The 16005-nt window shown below is 60.2% G+C and overlaps 1 protein-coding gene across 1 annotated transcript in view; it reads left to right on the top strand.

Moving 5' to 3' along the window:
• LOC122364226 (titin-like) overlaps positions 1 to 16005 on the top strand; it is a 94097-nt gene that overhangs the window by 58850 nt on the left and 19242 nt on the right. Inside the window, exons 5-28 of the mRNA XM_043334415.1 lie at positions 2262 to 2373; positions 2704 to 2839; positions 3283 to 3411; positions 3733 to 3857; positions 4369 to 4560; positions 4730 to 4900; positions 5067 to 5195; positions 5822 to 5944; positions 6184 to 6322; positions 6742 to 6953; positions 7488 to 7664; positions 8021 to 8204; positions 8384 to 8511; positions 8832 to 8959; positions 9119 to 9230; positions 9466 to 9675; positions 10457 to 10645; positions 10892 to 11075; positions 11335 to 11519; positions 11722 to 11880; positions 12132 to 13057; positions 13214 to 13422; positions 13557 to 13850; positions 14048 to 14211. Coding sequence (XP_043190350.1) covers positions 2262 to 2373; positions 2704 to 2839; positions 3283 to 3411; positions 3733 to 3857; positions 4369 to 4560; positions 4730 to 4900; positions 5067 to 5195; positions 5822 to 5944; positions 6184 to 6322; positions 6742 to 6953; positions 7488 to 7664; positions 8021 to 8204; positions 8384 to 8511; positions 8832 to 8959; positions 9119 to 9230; positions 9466 to 9675; positions 10457 to 10645; positions 10892 to 11075; positions 11335 to 11519; positions 11722 to 11880; positions 12132 to 13057; positions 13214 to 13422; positions 13557 to 13850; positions 14048 to 14211 — 4717 coding nt within the window. The remainder of the gene's footprint in view (positions 1 to 2261; positions 2374 to 2703; positions 2840 to 3282; positions 3412 to 3732; positions 3858 to 4368; positions 4561 to 4729; positions 4901 to 5066; positions 5196 to 5821; positions 5945 to 6183; positions 6323 to 6741; positions 6954 to 7487; positions 7665 to 8020; positions 8205 to 8383; positions 8512 to 8831; positions 8960 to 9118; positions 9231 to 9465; positions 9676 to 10456; positions 10646 to 10891; positions 11076 to 11334; positions 11520 to 11721; positions 11881 to 12131; positions 13058 to 13213; positions 13423 to 13556; positions 13851 to 14047; positions 14212 to 16005) is intronic.

The following is a 16005-nucleotide window of genomic DNA, read 5'->3' as shown; positions in this document are numbered from 1 at the left end:
CACTGCCGGGCGGTCCGGCGGCGGCCCGGCTGTTCCCGTGCTCCGGCTGTTGATGTCTGACTCAGGCGACTCGGCTGCGTGCTGGCCTTTCATCTTTACCGTGTAAATAATAAACAAAATGAAATATATTGCTAGTGATACCTCACTCCGTATCAACCACTATAAATTGTCATGCATCAACAAAACTGATGGTCTTTCCCATTCTTTCTTCCATGGATAGCTTCCGACAAGTAAGTATAGAGGCTGTCCCGTCTCATTTGTAAACACGACCAATGCAATGCAATTCAATTAGAGTAATGCACAGAAAGAGTGCTTATGACGATTTGCTTATGACCTTTTTAAATTCATCGAACTGACTTTTTACGATAAATTAGTTGCAGCGTCACGGCAGCTGTTACTTTTGTTCCTTCGATTTTGATTGGCGTCCAGTGTTCCATTGTGATTATTCATCATCCCCACGGCTTATTATTTTTGCGGTCTCCATTTAATGCCGCCCACTGAATTTATCCAGCTTTCTTTGGCCGGAGGGACGCTCTGTCGTATCGTGCCCACCTGCAGTCGCGCTGGCCCCCAGCCGCGACCCGCGGGGGAGTCCAGCGGACTGTGATGACGTCACGGACCGGGCTGCCAGACTGACCCGTCTGGCCGGCTGCCTGCGGACCATGTCGGGTGTCGCCAACAGCACCGTGATATGGCCGCACTCAGTCGGCAGCTGCTCACAATCTTACGGCAGCCCGCCGGAATGCATGTCTGTCTGCCCATCACGGACTCCGTGCATAACTCGGCGTGACGGGGAGCTCGGGAGAGACTGGTGGGGACGCAGCCCCTCGGGACTGGTCCGGACCGACCGTGACATGACGGGTGACGCTGTTAGCTGTCGCCGTTTTCCAGTCCGTAACGCTAGTAGGTTCATGTTGTATGCGAGGTGTCGATGTATCCTACAATCTGACAGTGCTCTATTTTCAGGATTCCTGTCCCATGTCTGTTGAGCAGACGGTATCCGTGCAATTTGAAAACGTTACCTGCGCCCCGTAGGGGGGGGGGCCGAAACGCCCCCCCTGTCCTTTTCCGTCGATATCTCCTAAACGGCTGGAGATATCGCCACCAAACTTTCAGGACCCCTCCGGGCATCAATTTTACACATGGTGACCAAACAGTTTTCCAGAGGCTATGATAAGTTGGCCACAAATGACGTCAGAATGACGTCATGTTCTGTCATTTTCGACCGAAAAAAAGACCTTCGCGAGAAGACCCGTCAGGCCTACAGCTTTGAAGATACAGAAAAATAATCAAGACATAAAAGGTGTAGAATTGACAGGGCTACAAAACTGCTATCTCGGATTTTTGAAATTTTTTAGTTTTGACCCCCCAAAATAAAAAATGCAGTTTTTTGGATATATTAGCCAAAAAATCTAAAAAGTTTTTTGAATTTCGAAAAAACCGGAATATATGTGATAGTACCTACCGTCTTCTATCCACATACCAAATTTCAGATCGATACCTCGTTTTTTGGCGAAGTTATGGCGAAAAAAACTGTTCAAAAATGATGACGTCAAATTTTCAAACTCAATTTTTGGCAGTTCTAGACCTCGTAGAGCAAAACAAGGACCACCATTAGACTCCCCGTGACGAGCTGCATCGAATCGATACCCATTTTATCCAAAAATATCAACTTTGAAATTTGACCTAATTTGACCTGACCTTGACCTGACCTTCACCAAAACGTGACCTAGGCTGGCCCCAAAGGCTGCCTAACCCACATAATCGCATTTTTCATGTAAAATGGACCATAAAACATGCATCACACGACACTTCATATTGTGACCCCCGGTGACCTGACCTCGCTGTGACCTGACCTGGTATGAGTGACCTCAGATAGCAAAGTACGTGTTTGCCGAACAATGTACCATCGATGGTTTTCAACAAATTACCAATTTACTCGATTTCACAACACATTTCTTGAAATGCCTGTGAACGGTGAAAATCCGACCTTTGACCTGACCTGTGACGTCATCGGTTTGACCTAGGTCAATGAAATTTGGTCACAAGATAGTTCCCGGGTGGGGCTATCGAACACCGTTTGAATTTTGAAAATCGGCCGGTAAATTTCCGAGATGTTAGGGGGGGCCGAAACGCCCCCCCCCCCCCCCTACGGGTGGTAGGGTCCGCCGGTAGCCCTACGGGGCGCGGGTTTAAGTTTACATTTACTGAATGTAATGTCACCAACAATAGCGTTTACATGTTTTTATTCGTTGTTGCAGCCGGGCGCGGAACTTTAGCGACAGCATGGACCTGGCGGAGCGGGTGTTCAGCGACGTCCGGATTCCGGCCGACTCGGAGGAGGCCCAGGCCGCCATCAAACAGCTCACCGACGTGAGTTACCTCCCTCTCACCCGCATCAAACAGCTCACAGCTGTGTGTTAACGGCCTCTCATCCTCCTTCTAACAGCTGACCGATTTGAGTTACCGGCCTCTTACCCTCCTTCTAACAGCTAACAGACGTGAGTTAACTACCAGCATCTCACAGCCCTGGCGAGACAAAAGCAAGCGATAATTACCCCCCCCCCCCTCCCCCACGGTACGTAAACCATGCGCTGGAGAGCTGGATCTGCCAGTGGAATATGGACGAGCGCGTGTTGTGGTGCACGCCATGTTGAAATCTGACCCATGCTCTGTCCTGACGCCACTGCCCTGATGTCGCAGGTGAAAAAGGCGATGCTGGAGGCGTCGATGGTGACGCTGCAGGAGGGCAACCAGTTGCTGGAGCAGCTGCGCCAGCTGGCGCTGCGAGGAACGATCGACTCCCGACCGAACCAGATCCGCACCACCGTCCAGACCGGTGAGATGTCCAGTCCTTTGGGCCTCTGGCTCGTGCGCGATATTGAATCCATCCGATCCTTCGTAATTCGTATAGGCATATGTTGCATTCAGATACACCAGTGAAGCTTGGGTGTAATGCAGTCTATGTCCAATTTTTTTTCCAATCGAGCTGGCACATTTATGTCCCTGCCGAACTGGCGTTCGTGAATTCGATAAACGCTTAAAATTTTGGTTGTCTGTAGCGAAGCAGTACTCACTCACGTACAACAATTGGCTTCGCAATCCCATGTTTTTCCTCGTGTTTGCAGCATGTAGCCAGGTGGAGCGGTGGCTGGAGGAACTGTTCGTCTGACCGTGTGTTTGTGTGTGTGTGTCTGTGTGTCCAGCCTGTAGCCAGGTGGAACGGTGGCTGGAGGAACTGTCCGTCTGACCGTGTGTTTGTGTGTGTGTCTGTTTGTCCAGCCTGTAGCCAGGTGGAGCGGTGGCTGGAGGAACTGCACGACCGACGCCGCTGTCTGGAGGTTCTCTTCAACAACCGGCGCACGATTCTGGACCAGTGCCGCGCCCTCTGCCAGCTCTACACCGACCTGGGTAGGGCGCTCTTACATATTATCGCCGTCCATCGTCCTCTTACCTCGCGGTATTGTCGCTCATTGTTTTACCACCCCTCATATTATTTGTACATATTATAAAAAAAATGTTATCCGTGAGTTCTGAAGCACCAGATTATCAGTTTCAGTATTATTATCAGTAAATTCTTAACATTTGAGTCTGCTAAGTTACGTTTTTAGCACTTGAAACTGGAAAAGTTCCTGTGTTGATATTGTTGACCCGACCTGTCGAGGTGTTGGCCCGGTGTATCCTCAGATGGTGTCCAGCACCGTTGACTTGACCGGCGTGCTGCGTCCCCAGGCGGTGTCCAGAAGCGGGCAGAGCTGGTCAGGAGGCAGCTGGCCGCCGGCTGCCAGCTGGGCGCGTCCGCGCACGCCGCCGACCTGCTGCTGCACGAACACTCCAAAATCGAACTGGAGGCCAAGGTAGGACCGCAGTGCCGCCCGCCCTCTGTGCCCCCCCCCCTCCCTCCGCCCCTGTGGTATGTGCACGACGTGTCGTCCACGTCAGTAGCCGTGAAGTTCCGTCACAAAAATGGAACAACAGTCGATACATATCTTTTTGCGACGAAAATATGTATGATGATCATTGAAGATACCTGTGCAGTTATTTTACAGGCCTAGGCGCCGTATAAATGGAGTGCTGAGCTCGGTCGCCATTTGCCGCCCTCAGACTGTGTTTATTCTATCGTATCCCACACACTGTAAGCCATGACGATTGACGGACGATTCGACTGTACGAGTGTTTATGCTCTCCTCACACTCCACCCGCCACCTCCCTCCTCTCCCTCTCTCCCTCCCACTGAATCCCCTCCCTCTCCCTCCCAGGCGCTGCTCCCTTCCCCCACTGACTCCCCCTCCCCTCGCCCTCCCAGGCGCTGCAGGACCGGGCGCTGGCGCTGCTCCATTCCCCCGCTGACTCCCCCTCTCCTCCCAGGCGCTGCAGGACCGGGCGCTGGCGCTGCTGCGCTCTGCCGAGGCGCTGGTCCGCGCCGACACATACGCCCGCCACGAGCCGGCCACCCGCGCCTACGCCGTGCTGGAGATCTGCAGCCAGCTAATGGAGCTGGCCGAGCGGCGGCGCGGCCTGCTCACCGGCGCCGCCCAGTTCTTCGACCAGGCGCAAAAGGTGACAGTCAGCGAATGAGTGGGGAGGGTGTGGGGTGGTCTAAGGCTGAAGGACTGGCCAAGAGACAAAGGGCAGAATGACAAGTGGCCTCTGCCTCTCCTGACCGCGCCTCTGCCTCTCCTGACCGTGCCTCTGCCTCTCCTGACCGCCGGCTGTCTCTGTCTGTCAGGCCTGTGATCAGCTGGACCGGATGGAGGAGGCGCTGCGCGCCGCGCCGGCCGCCGAGCGGGCGCTGGTGCACGCGCAGACGGCCGAGTCTCTGCGCTCCGCCGGCGAGCCGGCCGCGCGGCTGGGTAACCAGCTGCTGGACCTGGCCGGCCGCGGCGCCGACGGAACAGAGGTGGGACGGGGTGACGGGGTGGACTATAGGTGCTGCGCTGGGAGACGCTGATCACTGGTCCTGATGGCTGGGGAGGGTCAGTGGTCGGGTCGGTGCTTTTTCTAGTCCAATATGCCACCCCATACCGCACTGGCGACCCCATGTGACCCCACTCTCCCTCCCTCAGGGTGTGTCCGAGTGTCTGGAGACGCTGCAGCGTCGGCTGGAGGCGCTCGAGCAGCTCTGCACCGCACACAAGGAGGAGAGCCTGCGGCAGACGCAGCTGTATAACGACTTCCTCGAGAAGTACAACACGGTGAGCTATCAGTGGTCGGCATGTCGGTGTATCGACTGCACTGGTATAGTATGTGTACCTCCTTTTGTTACTACATCGTGTTAACAATTGTCTTTCGTTTCTGTTTGTCCATTGTCTTTGCATGCTGTGGACCCATAAACGCCGGTTGCCCTCACCTAATGTCATTAACCGTCCCAAATTAGCCTCGTCCCGGTAATTGCCGAGCGATGTCGGTGCGTGTCGGGGGACCGTTTGTCCTCCGATCGCGTGCCTCCCGTCCTGCCGCCGACCGGCCGCATTGGGTCCACCAGGTGCTGCCTCGGCAGTCGGGAGTCGCCGGCCCGGGACAGGGACATCTGTTATATCAGCATTAGACTCGCGTCGGATCCCCGTCAGACAGTCGCTAAACTCGTGTCAGACTCCTTATTGTTGTTATATCGCTGTTACTCCTTTCACCTCACTCTACGGTGGTAGTTGTCTCAGGGTGTGCCCATATGGACGGACAGAAACACGCGTTATTCATAAGACCACCATCTAAATGTCGATGCGTTGCGGCCTGATATGAAACAGTTTTTTTTTTGCGATGATACCCAATGTCAGTGTCCGTGTCTCCCCTCTGACCTGCCTGCTTTGTCCTCCTCTGACAGCTGTTCGGCTGGATGGTGGGCGAGGCAGAGACCTTCCTTCGGACGCACACCGACCCTGGCCAGGCGCTGGAGCCGGCCAGCACCTTCTCCCAGCTGCACCAGCACATGCAGCACGACGTCGAGGTCAGTCGCGGAGCGGCGCGGAATGGAGCGGACGGACGAACGGATAGACGGACGGACGGGGGTTTGTCCGCCACCCATTTATAGTTCGATTTGTATTTAATATATTACCCAATATTTAGTATCTGGTCCCCCGTGTGACCTGACCTGACCTGACCTGTGTCCCAGGCGCGCGGCCGTGACATGGAGGCCCTGCTGGACTCTGTGTGACCTGACCTGACCTGACCTGACCTGTGTCCCAGGCGCGCGGCCGTGACATGGAGGCCCTGTTGGACTCTGTGCCGGCCCTGTCGGAGCAGCTGGGCGCCGAGAGAGCGGCCGACCTCCAGCGGAAGGCCGAGGACATGCGCGCCCAGTGGAACAGCATCTACAGAATCATCAGTGAGTGGCGCTCTCAGGCACACCTATTTTCCGACATAATGCCAGACAAACAAATGCAGGTGTCGCGAAACTGGCTACAAAGCTACTGCAGCAATTGCCTAGTTTTGCGAGAATCGGTAAAACGTGTGGTTTTTAACCGGGAAAACTTTCATTGAGAGTGCCGGCGGATATCCGGTCCCGCTCGCCCCTCCCCTGTGTAACAGTCAGTGTCTGTTGTCGCCAGGCTCCCGGCAGGAGCTGCTGCGGCCGTACGGCCAGTTCCACCAGCGGGCGGTGTGGGCCTCCCTCCCCTGTGTAACAGTCAGTGTCTGTGGTCGCCAGGCTCCCGGCAGGAGCTGCTGCGGCCGTACGGCCAGTTCCACCAGCGGGCGGTGTGGGCCTCCCTCTCCTGTGTAACAGTCAGTGTTTGTGGTCACCAGGCTCCCGGCAGGAGCTGCTGCGGCCGTACGGCCAGTTCCACCAGCGGGCCGAGCAGCTGCAGCGGACGCTGGACGAGCTGCGCGCTGCGCTGGACGGACGGCCGCTGACCGAGGACGACATCGCACTGGTGGAGGCCCGCTGGCCAGGCATGCAGCAGCAGTACCACCAGCTGGCCGACGCCGGAAAGGCCTTCGTCGACATGGCGCAAAACGTGAGAACGGTGTCATTTGCTTGAAATTATGTATCGTGTAAGTGGAGAGAATTGAAGGGTTTAGGTGCTCTCTGCTCGCTCTGTGTTTGCTATATTTCCGCTCAATGCAGTATGTATTTTGCATAAATACGCCGGACGCTTTTGACGCTGCTCTTTAAATGACCATTTATGAGTGACTCTTCCTCTCTGTCCAGTGCAAGGACCCGTACCTGGACGCGCGGCTGGCAGTAACTGACCTCGAGCCCTCCCCCTGTCTGCCCAGTGCAAGGACCCGTGCCTGGACGCGCGGCTGGCAGTAACTGACCTCGAGCCCTCCCCCTGTCTGCCCAGTGCAAGGACCCGTGCCTGGACGCGCGGCTGGCAGTAACTGACCTCGAACCCTCCCCCTGTCTGTCCAGTGCAAGGACCCGTGCCTGGACGCGCGGCTGGCAGTAACTGACCTCGAGCCCTCCCTCTCTCTGTCCAGTGCAAGGACCCGTACCTGGACGCGCGGCGCGCAGTAACTGACCTCGAGCCCTCCCCCTCTCTGTCCAGTGCAAGGACCCGTACCTGGACGCGCGGCGCGCCTGCCTCTGCGTGGAGTCCATCCTGGAGCACCTGCGCGCCGACCAGCTGAAGGTCACCGAGACGTACGAGCGTGTCCAGCTGAGTATGAGCACGGCGCGCCAGCTGCAGCGCGACTGGGAAACGTGCGCGCGGGACTCCAAACAGGTGCGGGCCGAACGGGGAGAGGGAATGGGTAGGGGAAAGCTGATGTAAGGGAATGAGGGCGTGTCTGTCACAGGTAACGCCGGTATTAGTTAAAAATTGTAACTGGGAAGAAGCTGAGTTGAAAGTTACATTTCTAACTAGCCATGTTCCGAAAAAAATGTATGTTGTATCTACAGGGGTCACTCCTATCACATCCACCGGTATATTGTTTTCGAACGGTAGTGACTGTCTGGTATATCGCTGCCAGCCCCCTCCCTCGACTGATATCACGCCGTGTTTCGCCGCCGGCCGCCCCAGACTATGAAGAGCGACTGCCCGCTCCACTGATAATCGCGCCGTGTCTCTCCCGCTGTCAGACTCTGGAGAGCGCCTCCCGCCTGCTCGGTGAGCTGTTCCCTGTGCTGCGCGACCCGCCCCGGCCGGCCCGGGAGCGCGGCAGCCAGTGCCAGCAGGCGGCGCAGGACCGCGTGCCGCAGCTGGAGCGGCTCAGACAGGAGCTGGAGCAGCGCGCCAGGAGCGCCGAGAAACTGCGGGACGCAGGTGCGGAGCGGAGAGCGAGGGCGGCTGCGGTAAAACCATCGGTGATGAAGGGGTGGGGGTGGGGGTAGATTACTCGTTTTAATCAACCGTCTTTAATCAGCCGTCAACAGCGCCCGTCAGTCTCGTTACCCCCAGTGGTCCCTTACCCTCAGTTGACCGCCCCCTGTTATGTCCGGCAGACACGGGCGGCGAGGCCGACCGGCTGGCGCAGCAGCTGAGCCGTCAGCGTGATCACGTGACCACCGTCACCACCGAGTACCAGATGACGCTACAGATGATGCAGACCTACTTCAAAAACGTCGCAGAGGTACCGCGTACGAGACGTGCATTGTGGAAAATGCTGTGTGAAAATGCTGCTCCTTTATTACGACTTATTGAGGATCTCATTGATCTGTAAAAAGTCGAGTTAGTAATTATTTACGGTATATTTCGCTAAAATCGCTGCTATATTGACGTCCGTGAACAGGCAAATTTGGAGCTCTTCCATCTGCTGCATGTTGTCATTAAATTCATTTTGATGGTACGAGTGGGCAGGCTACAGTCCTAAGAAGCCATTCTATGCCGTACCTCTCTGTTTGGCATATACCTCGTCTTTGACACCCTTGCCCGTCTCTGCTCACTCGTCAGCTGGACTCTGGCATTGAGAAGCAGCGCTCCACGTACCAGAGCGGGCCGCTGCCGAGCGCTCCGGCCGACTGCCAGCAGCGCCTCCAGGAGCTGGAGTCCAGCCAGCGCGCCTTCCAGGAGCTCTTCAGGTGGGCCACCGCTACCGGCCTCTGTAGGATAGTGCTAGGACGGGTGGGTGCTCATATAGGGTTCTTCTTTCTCCCACTAGGTTCGCTGGCGGCGAGCTGGAGCGGCTGGAGAGTGTGATAGGGATATTATTGACGCGTAGTTCGTCCTTCTCCCACTAGGTTCGCTGGCGGCGAGCTGGAGCGGCTGGAGGAGCGCGTCCGCCAGGTGGAGCCGCCGGCGGCCGCCGCTCAGGACATCAGGGAGCTGCGCTCGGCACTGGACACGCAGACGGTAAGGCGCGGCCGCGGCTGCTGTCCGGGGGCTGCTTCGCTGGGCTAATTACAGGCATTCATCTAGGGAACACTCGGAAGTCGGAACTAAATCAATTTTGTTTGCAAATGGTCAAAATAGTCTATGAACCGCACTCGGATCTTTTTTTTGTCAATGTTTTGCAATTTTCCGCCTCTTCTTTCGTTACCCTCCATTACAGTCAATATCGTCCCCTCCCCTACCGCCCGTCCCTCAGACCAAGTGTGAGCAGACGTGGAGCTCTCGCCGGGGGCAGCTGGAGCGCCAGGCCGCCTCCACGGCCTTCAACTCGGAGCTGGGAGCCATTAACGGCCAGCTGGCAGAGCTGAGCTCCCAGCTGGACACCATGAGGGGGCAGTACGGCGAGACGCGCCGGGAAGCCGAGCAGACCAGCCGCGCCTTCCGCAACTTCGAGGACACCATATCGGTCAGTGACGGGACACCATATCGGTCAGTGACGGGACACCACATCGGTCAGTGACGGGAGGCGGGACACCATATCGGTCAGTGACGGGACACCATATCGGTCAGTGACGGGACACCATATCGGTCAGTGACGGGAGGCGGGACACCATATCGGTCAGTGACGGGACACCATATCGGTCAGTGACGGGACACCATATCGGTCAGTGACGGGACACCATATCGGTCAGTGACGGGACACCATATCGGTCAGTGACGGGACACCATCTCGGTCAGTGACGGGACACCATCTCGGTCAGTGACGGGACACCATATCGGTCAGTGACGGGACACCATATCGGTCAGTGACAGGACACCATATCGGTCAGTGACGGGACACCATCTCGGTCAGTGACGGGACACCATATCGGTCAGTGACGGGACACCATATCGGTCAGTGACGGGACACCATATCGGTCAGTGACGGGACACCATATCGGTCAGTGACGGGACACCATCTCGGTCAGTGACGGGAGGCGGGACACCATATCGGTCAGTGACGGGACACCATCTCGGTCAGTGACGGGACACCATCTCGGTCAGTGACGGGACACTATATCGGTCAGTGACTGTCAAAGATTACAAGTGACCATAGACTACCCTGTATGTTTCTCGTAATACAGTAGTCTATGCTGTGATATTACCAAAATCTCACCGATCAACTTCGATTATGGCTGTATTATGCTATGCTTTACGTGACGGTATTTATTAGAAAGATAACCTCGTGCCCTCGGTGTCTTTTCCAGAACACGGGTAGTCAGATCCAGAGTTTCGTCAGCACGGCGGAGGGGTTCCTCGGCGGGACGCCAGAGCCGGAGCGGGTCCATCTGGAGCTGGAGACGGTGCAGAACAAGTGGTCCTCCTTCCACCGGCAGGTCGGCGACAACCGGAAGCTGATCGACCTCTCCATCCAGTACTTCAAACTGGTCGAGGAGGTGAGAGGACCGGGGACGGAGGGCACGGCGGGACCGCGGATAGGGAGAGCAGCACACATGACAACTTCCTACGACGAAACTTGAGATATTATTTTGTTCATTTTTAGTAACTAATTAGCAATCTGCTTCCAAATAGTGCTGCATTTAGCGGCTTCAACATGCCAGCCTCACTGTTTTGCGTAGTTAAATTGTCACGTTTCCGTTCCATTGCCTGCACCTGACCGGCTGGGTTATTGTGTGGCGCAGTCTGAGGACTGGTACAAGGAGGGCGGTAAACTGCTGGTGGATATCGCCCGTAAGACCACCCAGATCCGCTCGCCAGAGGAGGCCCAGCGGCTGAGGACCGAGATCAACCTGTTCCTCTCGCCGGGCGAGCAGCTCCAGGAGGAGCGGCTGAGGACCATCTCCGTGATGGCCGAGCAGCTGTATGGTGAGAGGGGGAGAGGGAGGGAGGGGTCTGACCGTCCTACTACTGCCTGACTCTTAACTGAGTACTGAGGGGTCGGTTTCGGGCCGTATATTGGTTCTGGCGTGGACGGGGACTGTTGCTAGTGTGATCGTCTGTTGTACGTCGTTAGGCACTGATCAGCCGGAGCGGGTGGTGACGGTGACTGGTGCTGTCTGGTGCAGCTGTGGTGACGGGTGGTGCCTGGTGATGTAGTGGCTGACCGTCTGTGTCGTTCCCTCAGGCACCCCGCAGCCGGAGCGTGTACAGACGGTGACGCAGCAGCACCGCGACATGGTGGACTCTCTGACCACGGTCCGACACGAGCTGCAGCGGCTCGTCGAGAAGCTGGAGGAGGCCGACTCGGAGCGGGAGCAGCTGCGCCGCCACAACGACCAGCTGGCCGTCGACATGAGGGCCGCGCAGCAGGTCAGGCGGCACGGCTGGAGGCGGAAGGAAGGGAGCGGGGGCAGCGTGACCGGTGTCAGGCTCGATAGTAGGATGTTCGTGGCTTGATATGTTCGTTGTCGCACAGTTTTAACTCGGTATACGCCCGGCGTTAACCTCCATGCTGCACTGCCCCCCACCCTGTCCCTCCACTGACCCGGTCCTTTTCCCCGGCGGCCGGCAGGAGGCAGACGCGGCGCGCGCCGCCGCCTCGGCTGCCGAGGAGGCGCGCCGCGCGGCGGAGGCGGCCGCGCTGGCGCTGCAGGAGATGCCGCGGCCCATCACGCCGCTGGTCGTACCCAAGGTGGACGTCTGCACTGAGACACTCACAGAGGTCACCAAGGTATGTACCGCGGCGGGAGGCCGGGCGATGGGGTCAGTGGTGAACACCGGGCCAGTGACAAAGATGCGTCACTTTACAGAGTTTCTTAGCAATGGACAGCGGTGACAGACCAGAATGAATAAGGCGCGCACTGAGTGTCATCTGCCGGCAGCTCTATCACTCTGTCTCTTAATCACACAGTTTACATAAATGACATCGTCTCTCTGTTCCTACCCGTCTCTCCGCTGACCGGTGTGTTCGTGCCGCCCCAGGTGACGGTGGACAGGTACACCCAGGGCGTCCCTGTCGGTACGGCCGACGCGGCCACCCAGCAGGCGGCAGTGCACACGGCCGACGCCGGCACGCAGCAGGCGGCCGTCGGCACCGCGGACGCCGCCACGCAGGAGATCCCGGCCACCTCGGACGCCGCCACTCAGGAGATGGCCGTCGGCACGGCCGACGCGTCCACGCAGCGCGCCACGGCCGCCACCGCCGACGCCTGCACGCAGCAGATTCCGGTGGGCACCTCCGACGCGGCGACACAGGAGATCCCCGTGGGGACGTCGGACGCCGCCACGCAGAAGGTGTCTTTCGGCACGGACGTGTCGACTCAGAACGTGGCCCTGGTGGCGGACGTGTCCACGCAGAAGGTGTCGGCCGGGACGGACGCCTCCACGCAGGACCTCCCCGTGAGCACCTCGGACGCGGCCACGCAGAAGGTCTCCAGCGGCACAGACGCCGCCACGCAGAAAATCACCATGGGAACCGACGCTTCAACCCAGAACGTCACTGTTGGCACTGACGCCTCCACGCAGAACACGACAGTGGGAACGGATGTCTCTACACAGAAAATCACCATGGGGACGGACGCCTCGACCCAGGACACCACGTCGGCGGCGGACGCGGCCACTCAGAAGGTGACGGCGGCCACGGACGCGGCCACTCAGAAGGTGACTCTGGCGGCGGACGCCTCGACTCAGGAGAGCGGCGTCTCGGTGGTGGACGCCGGCACGGAGCCGTGCCTCCCGGACCTGCCCGCGGAGGTGCCGGCCGCCGAGGAGCCGGTGACGGCCGCCCGCCGGCCGCGCTCCGCCCAGCCGCCGCCGGCGCCGGCCGCTCCGCTCGTACCGCCCGTGTTCACGGTTCCCCTGGCGGACCGCACCGTACCGGAGGGCGAGAGGCACGTGCTGCAGGCCCGGTACGTACCCGGGGCGGGGTGGGGCGTCTTGGCGAGGGTGGATATCGGCAATGACAAGTGGCTATCGTTCATACATGGCTTACTTTTACTGACCCCAGCGGCTGCTCCCGCCCCCCTCCTCTGTCCATTCTGACTGTACCTCCCTCTGTTATACAGTGTGTCCGGAGAGCCGGCCCCGACCGTCACCTGGCACAAGGACGGCCGGCCGTGCGGCGCCAACTCGGAGTACGAGCTGAGCCGCACGGCCGACGGCCTGTGCTCGCTGCTCATCGAGGAGACCCTGGTCGAGGACAGCGCCGTGTTCACGTGCCGCGCCGAGAACGCCGCCGGGGTGGCCGAGACCAGCGGCCGGCTCACCGTCCGCGGTACGGCACCGGGAGAGCCGGGGGATGGGGGCAGGGTGGGCTGGGGAGAGGAGAGGTGGGGTGCGACTCTGGGGCGCCTGATACATGGCTATTCCTCACGCGAGTCTGATGTTATTTTTCTGCTGCGGCGGCAGAGCTGGAGCGCGGCCAGTCGCCGGCGTTCAGCCGCCCGCTGCGCGACCTGCGGGTGGAGCCGGGCCGTCCGCTGGTGCTGCACGCCACCGTGTCCGGCTCGCCGACACCGCAGGTCAGCTGGCTGCACAACGGCGCCAGCGTGGACGCCGACCGCCGCTACCTGACCACCGTCAACAACGGCCAGTGCACGCTGCGCGCCGAGGCGGCCGAGCCGCGCGACCAGGGCGTCTTCGTGTGCCGCGCCGCCAACGCGCTCGGCTTCGACCAGACCTCGGCCACCGTCCGCATCCAGAGTGAGTGCTCCCTCAGCCGGGGAGGGCGGGTGCAGGATAAGGCACTGCAGGAAAACTGACACGCTCTATTGATTGGATCGTTCTGGGGTTTGTAAAACGCTGACCTGCACCTGAATAGCACCCTGCTTGCGTTCACCCATCTCGTCTCATCCACCTGCCCCGAGCTGACTGACCCTCGCCCTCGCTCTGGTCGGCAGCGCGCGTGCCGTACGAGAAGCCCCAGTTCTGCAGTCCGCTGAGTAACGTCATGGCGCGCACCGGCCAGAAGCTGCGGCTCGAGTGTGAGGTCACCGGTCTGCCGCACCCGGAGCTGAGCTGGCTGCACAACGGACGGCCCGTGCAGGAGGGACGCGACACACGGGTCAGTGGCGGGAGGGACGGGACACCCGGGTCAGTGGCGGGAGGGACGAGACACCCGGGTCAGTGGCGGGAGGGACGAGACACCCAGGTCAGTGGCGGGAGGGACGAGACACCCGGGTCAGTGGCGGGAGGGACGAGACACCCAGGTCAGTGGCGGGAGGGACGAGACACACGGGTCAGTGGCGGGAGGGACGAGACACCCGGGTCAGTGGCGGGAGGGACGAGACACCCGGGTCAGTGACGGGAGGGACGAGACACCCGGGTCAGTGGCGGGAGGGACGAGACACCCGGGTCAGTGGCGGCAGGGACGAGACACCCGGGTCAGTGGCGGGAGGGACGAGACACCCAGGTCAGTGGCGGGAGGGACGAGACACACGGGTCAGTGGCGGGAGGGACGAGACACACGGGTCAGTGGCGGGAGGGACGAGACACCCGGGTCAGTGGCGGGAGGGACGAGACACCCAGGTCAGTGGCGGGAGGGACGAGACACCCGGGTCAGTGGCGGGAGGGACGAGACACCCGGGTCAGTGGCAGGAGGGACGAGACACACGGGTCAGTGGCGGGAGGGACGAGACACCCGGGTCAGTGGCGGGAGGGACGAGACACCCGGGTCAGTGACGGGAGGGACGAGACACCCGGGTCAGTGGCGGGAGGGACGAGACACCCGGGTCAGTGGCGGGAGGGACGAGACACCCAGGTCAGTGGCGGGAGGGACGAGACACACGGGTCAGTGGCGGGAGGGACGAGACACCCGGGTCAGTGGCGGGAGGGACGAGACACCCGGGTCAGTGACGGGAGGGACGAGACACCCGGGTCAGTGACGGGAGGGACGAGACACCCGGGTCAGTGGCGGGAGGGACGAGACACCCGGGTCAGTGACGGGAGGGACGAGACACCCGGGTCAGTGGCGGGAGGGACGAGACACCCGGGTCAGTGGCGGGAGGGACGAGACACCCAGGTCAGTGGCGGGAGGGACGAGACACACGGGTCAGTGGCGGGAGGGACGAGACACACGGGTCAGTGGCGGGAGGGACGAGACACCCGGGTCAGTGACGGGAGGGACGAGACACCCGGGTCAGTGACGGGAGGGACGAGACACCCGGGTCAGTGGCGGGAGGGACGAGACACCCGGGTCAGTGGCGGCAGGGACGAGACACCCGGGTCAGTGGCGGCAGGGACGCGACACCCGGGTCTGTGGCGGGAGGGACGAGACACCCGGGTCAGTGGCGGGAGGGACGAGACACCCGGGTCAGTGACGGGAGGGACGAGACACACGGGTCAGTGGCGGGAGGGACGAGACACACGGGTCAGTGGCGGGAGGGACGAGACACCCGGGTCAGTGGCGGGAGGGACGAGACACCCGGGTCAGTGACGGGAGGGACGAGACACACGGGTCAGTGGCGGGAGGGACGAGACACACGGGTCAGTGGCGGGAGGGACGAGACACCCGGGTCAGTGGCGGGAGGGACGAGACACACGGGTCAGTGGCGGGAGGGACGAGACACCCGGGTCAGTGGCGGGAGGGACGAGACACCCGGGTCAGTGGCGGGAGGGACGAGACACACGGGTCAGTGGCGGGAGGGACGAGACACCCGGGTCAGTGACGGGAGGGACGAGACACACGGGTCAGTGGCGGGAGGGGTACCACACCCGGGTCAGTGGCGGGAGGGACGAGACACCCGGGTCAGTGGCGGGAGGGACGCGACACCCGGGTCAGTGACGGGAGGGACGAGACACACGGGTCAGTGACGGGAGGGACGAGACACACGGGTCAGTGGCGGGAGGGACGAGACAC

This window comes from Amphibalanus amphitrite, unplaced genomic scaffold (assembly GCF_019059575.1).
Source record: "Amphibalanus amphitrite isolate SeventyFive unplaced genomic scaffold, NRLGWU_Aamphi_draft 000662F_arrow, whole genome shotgun sequence".
NCBI lineage: Eukaryota > Metazoa > Arthropoda > Thecostraca > Balanomorpha > Balanidae > Amphibalanus > Amphibalanus amphitrite.
The sequence above is the reverse complement of the archived record's forward strand: the minus strand, read 5'-3'. Positions and strand labels throughout refer to the sequence as shown.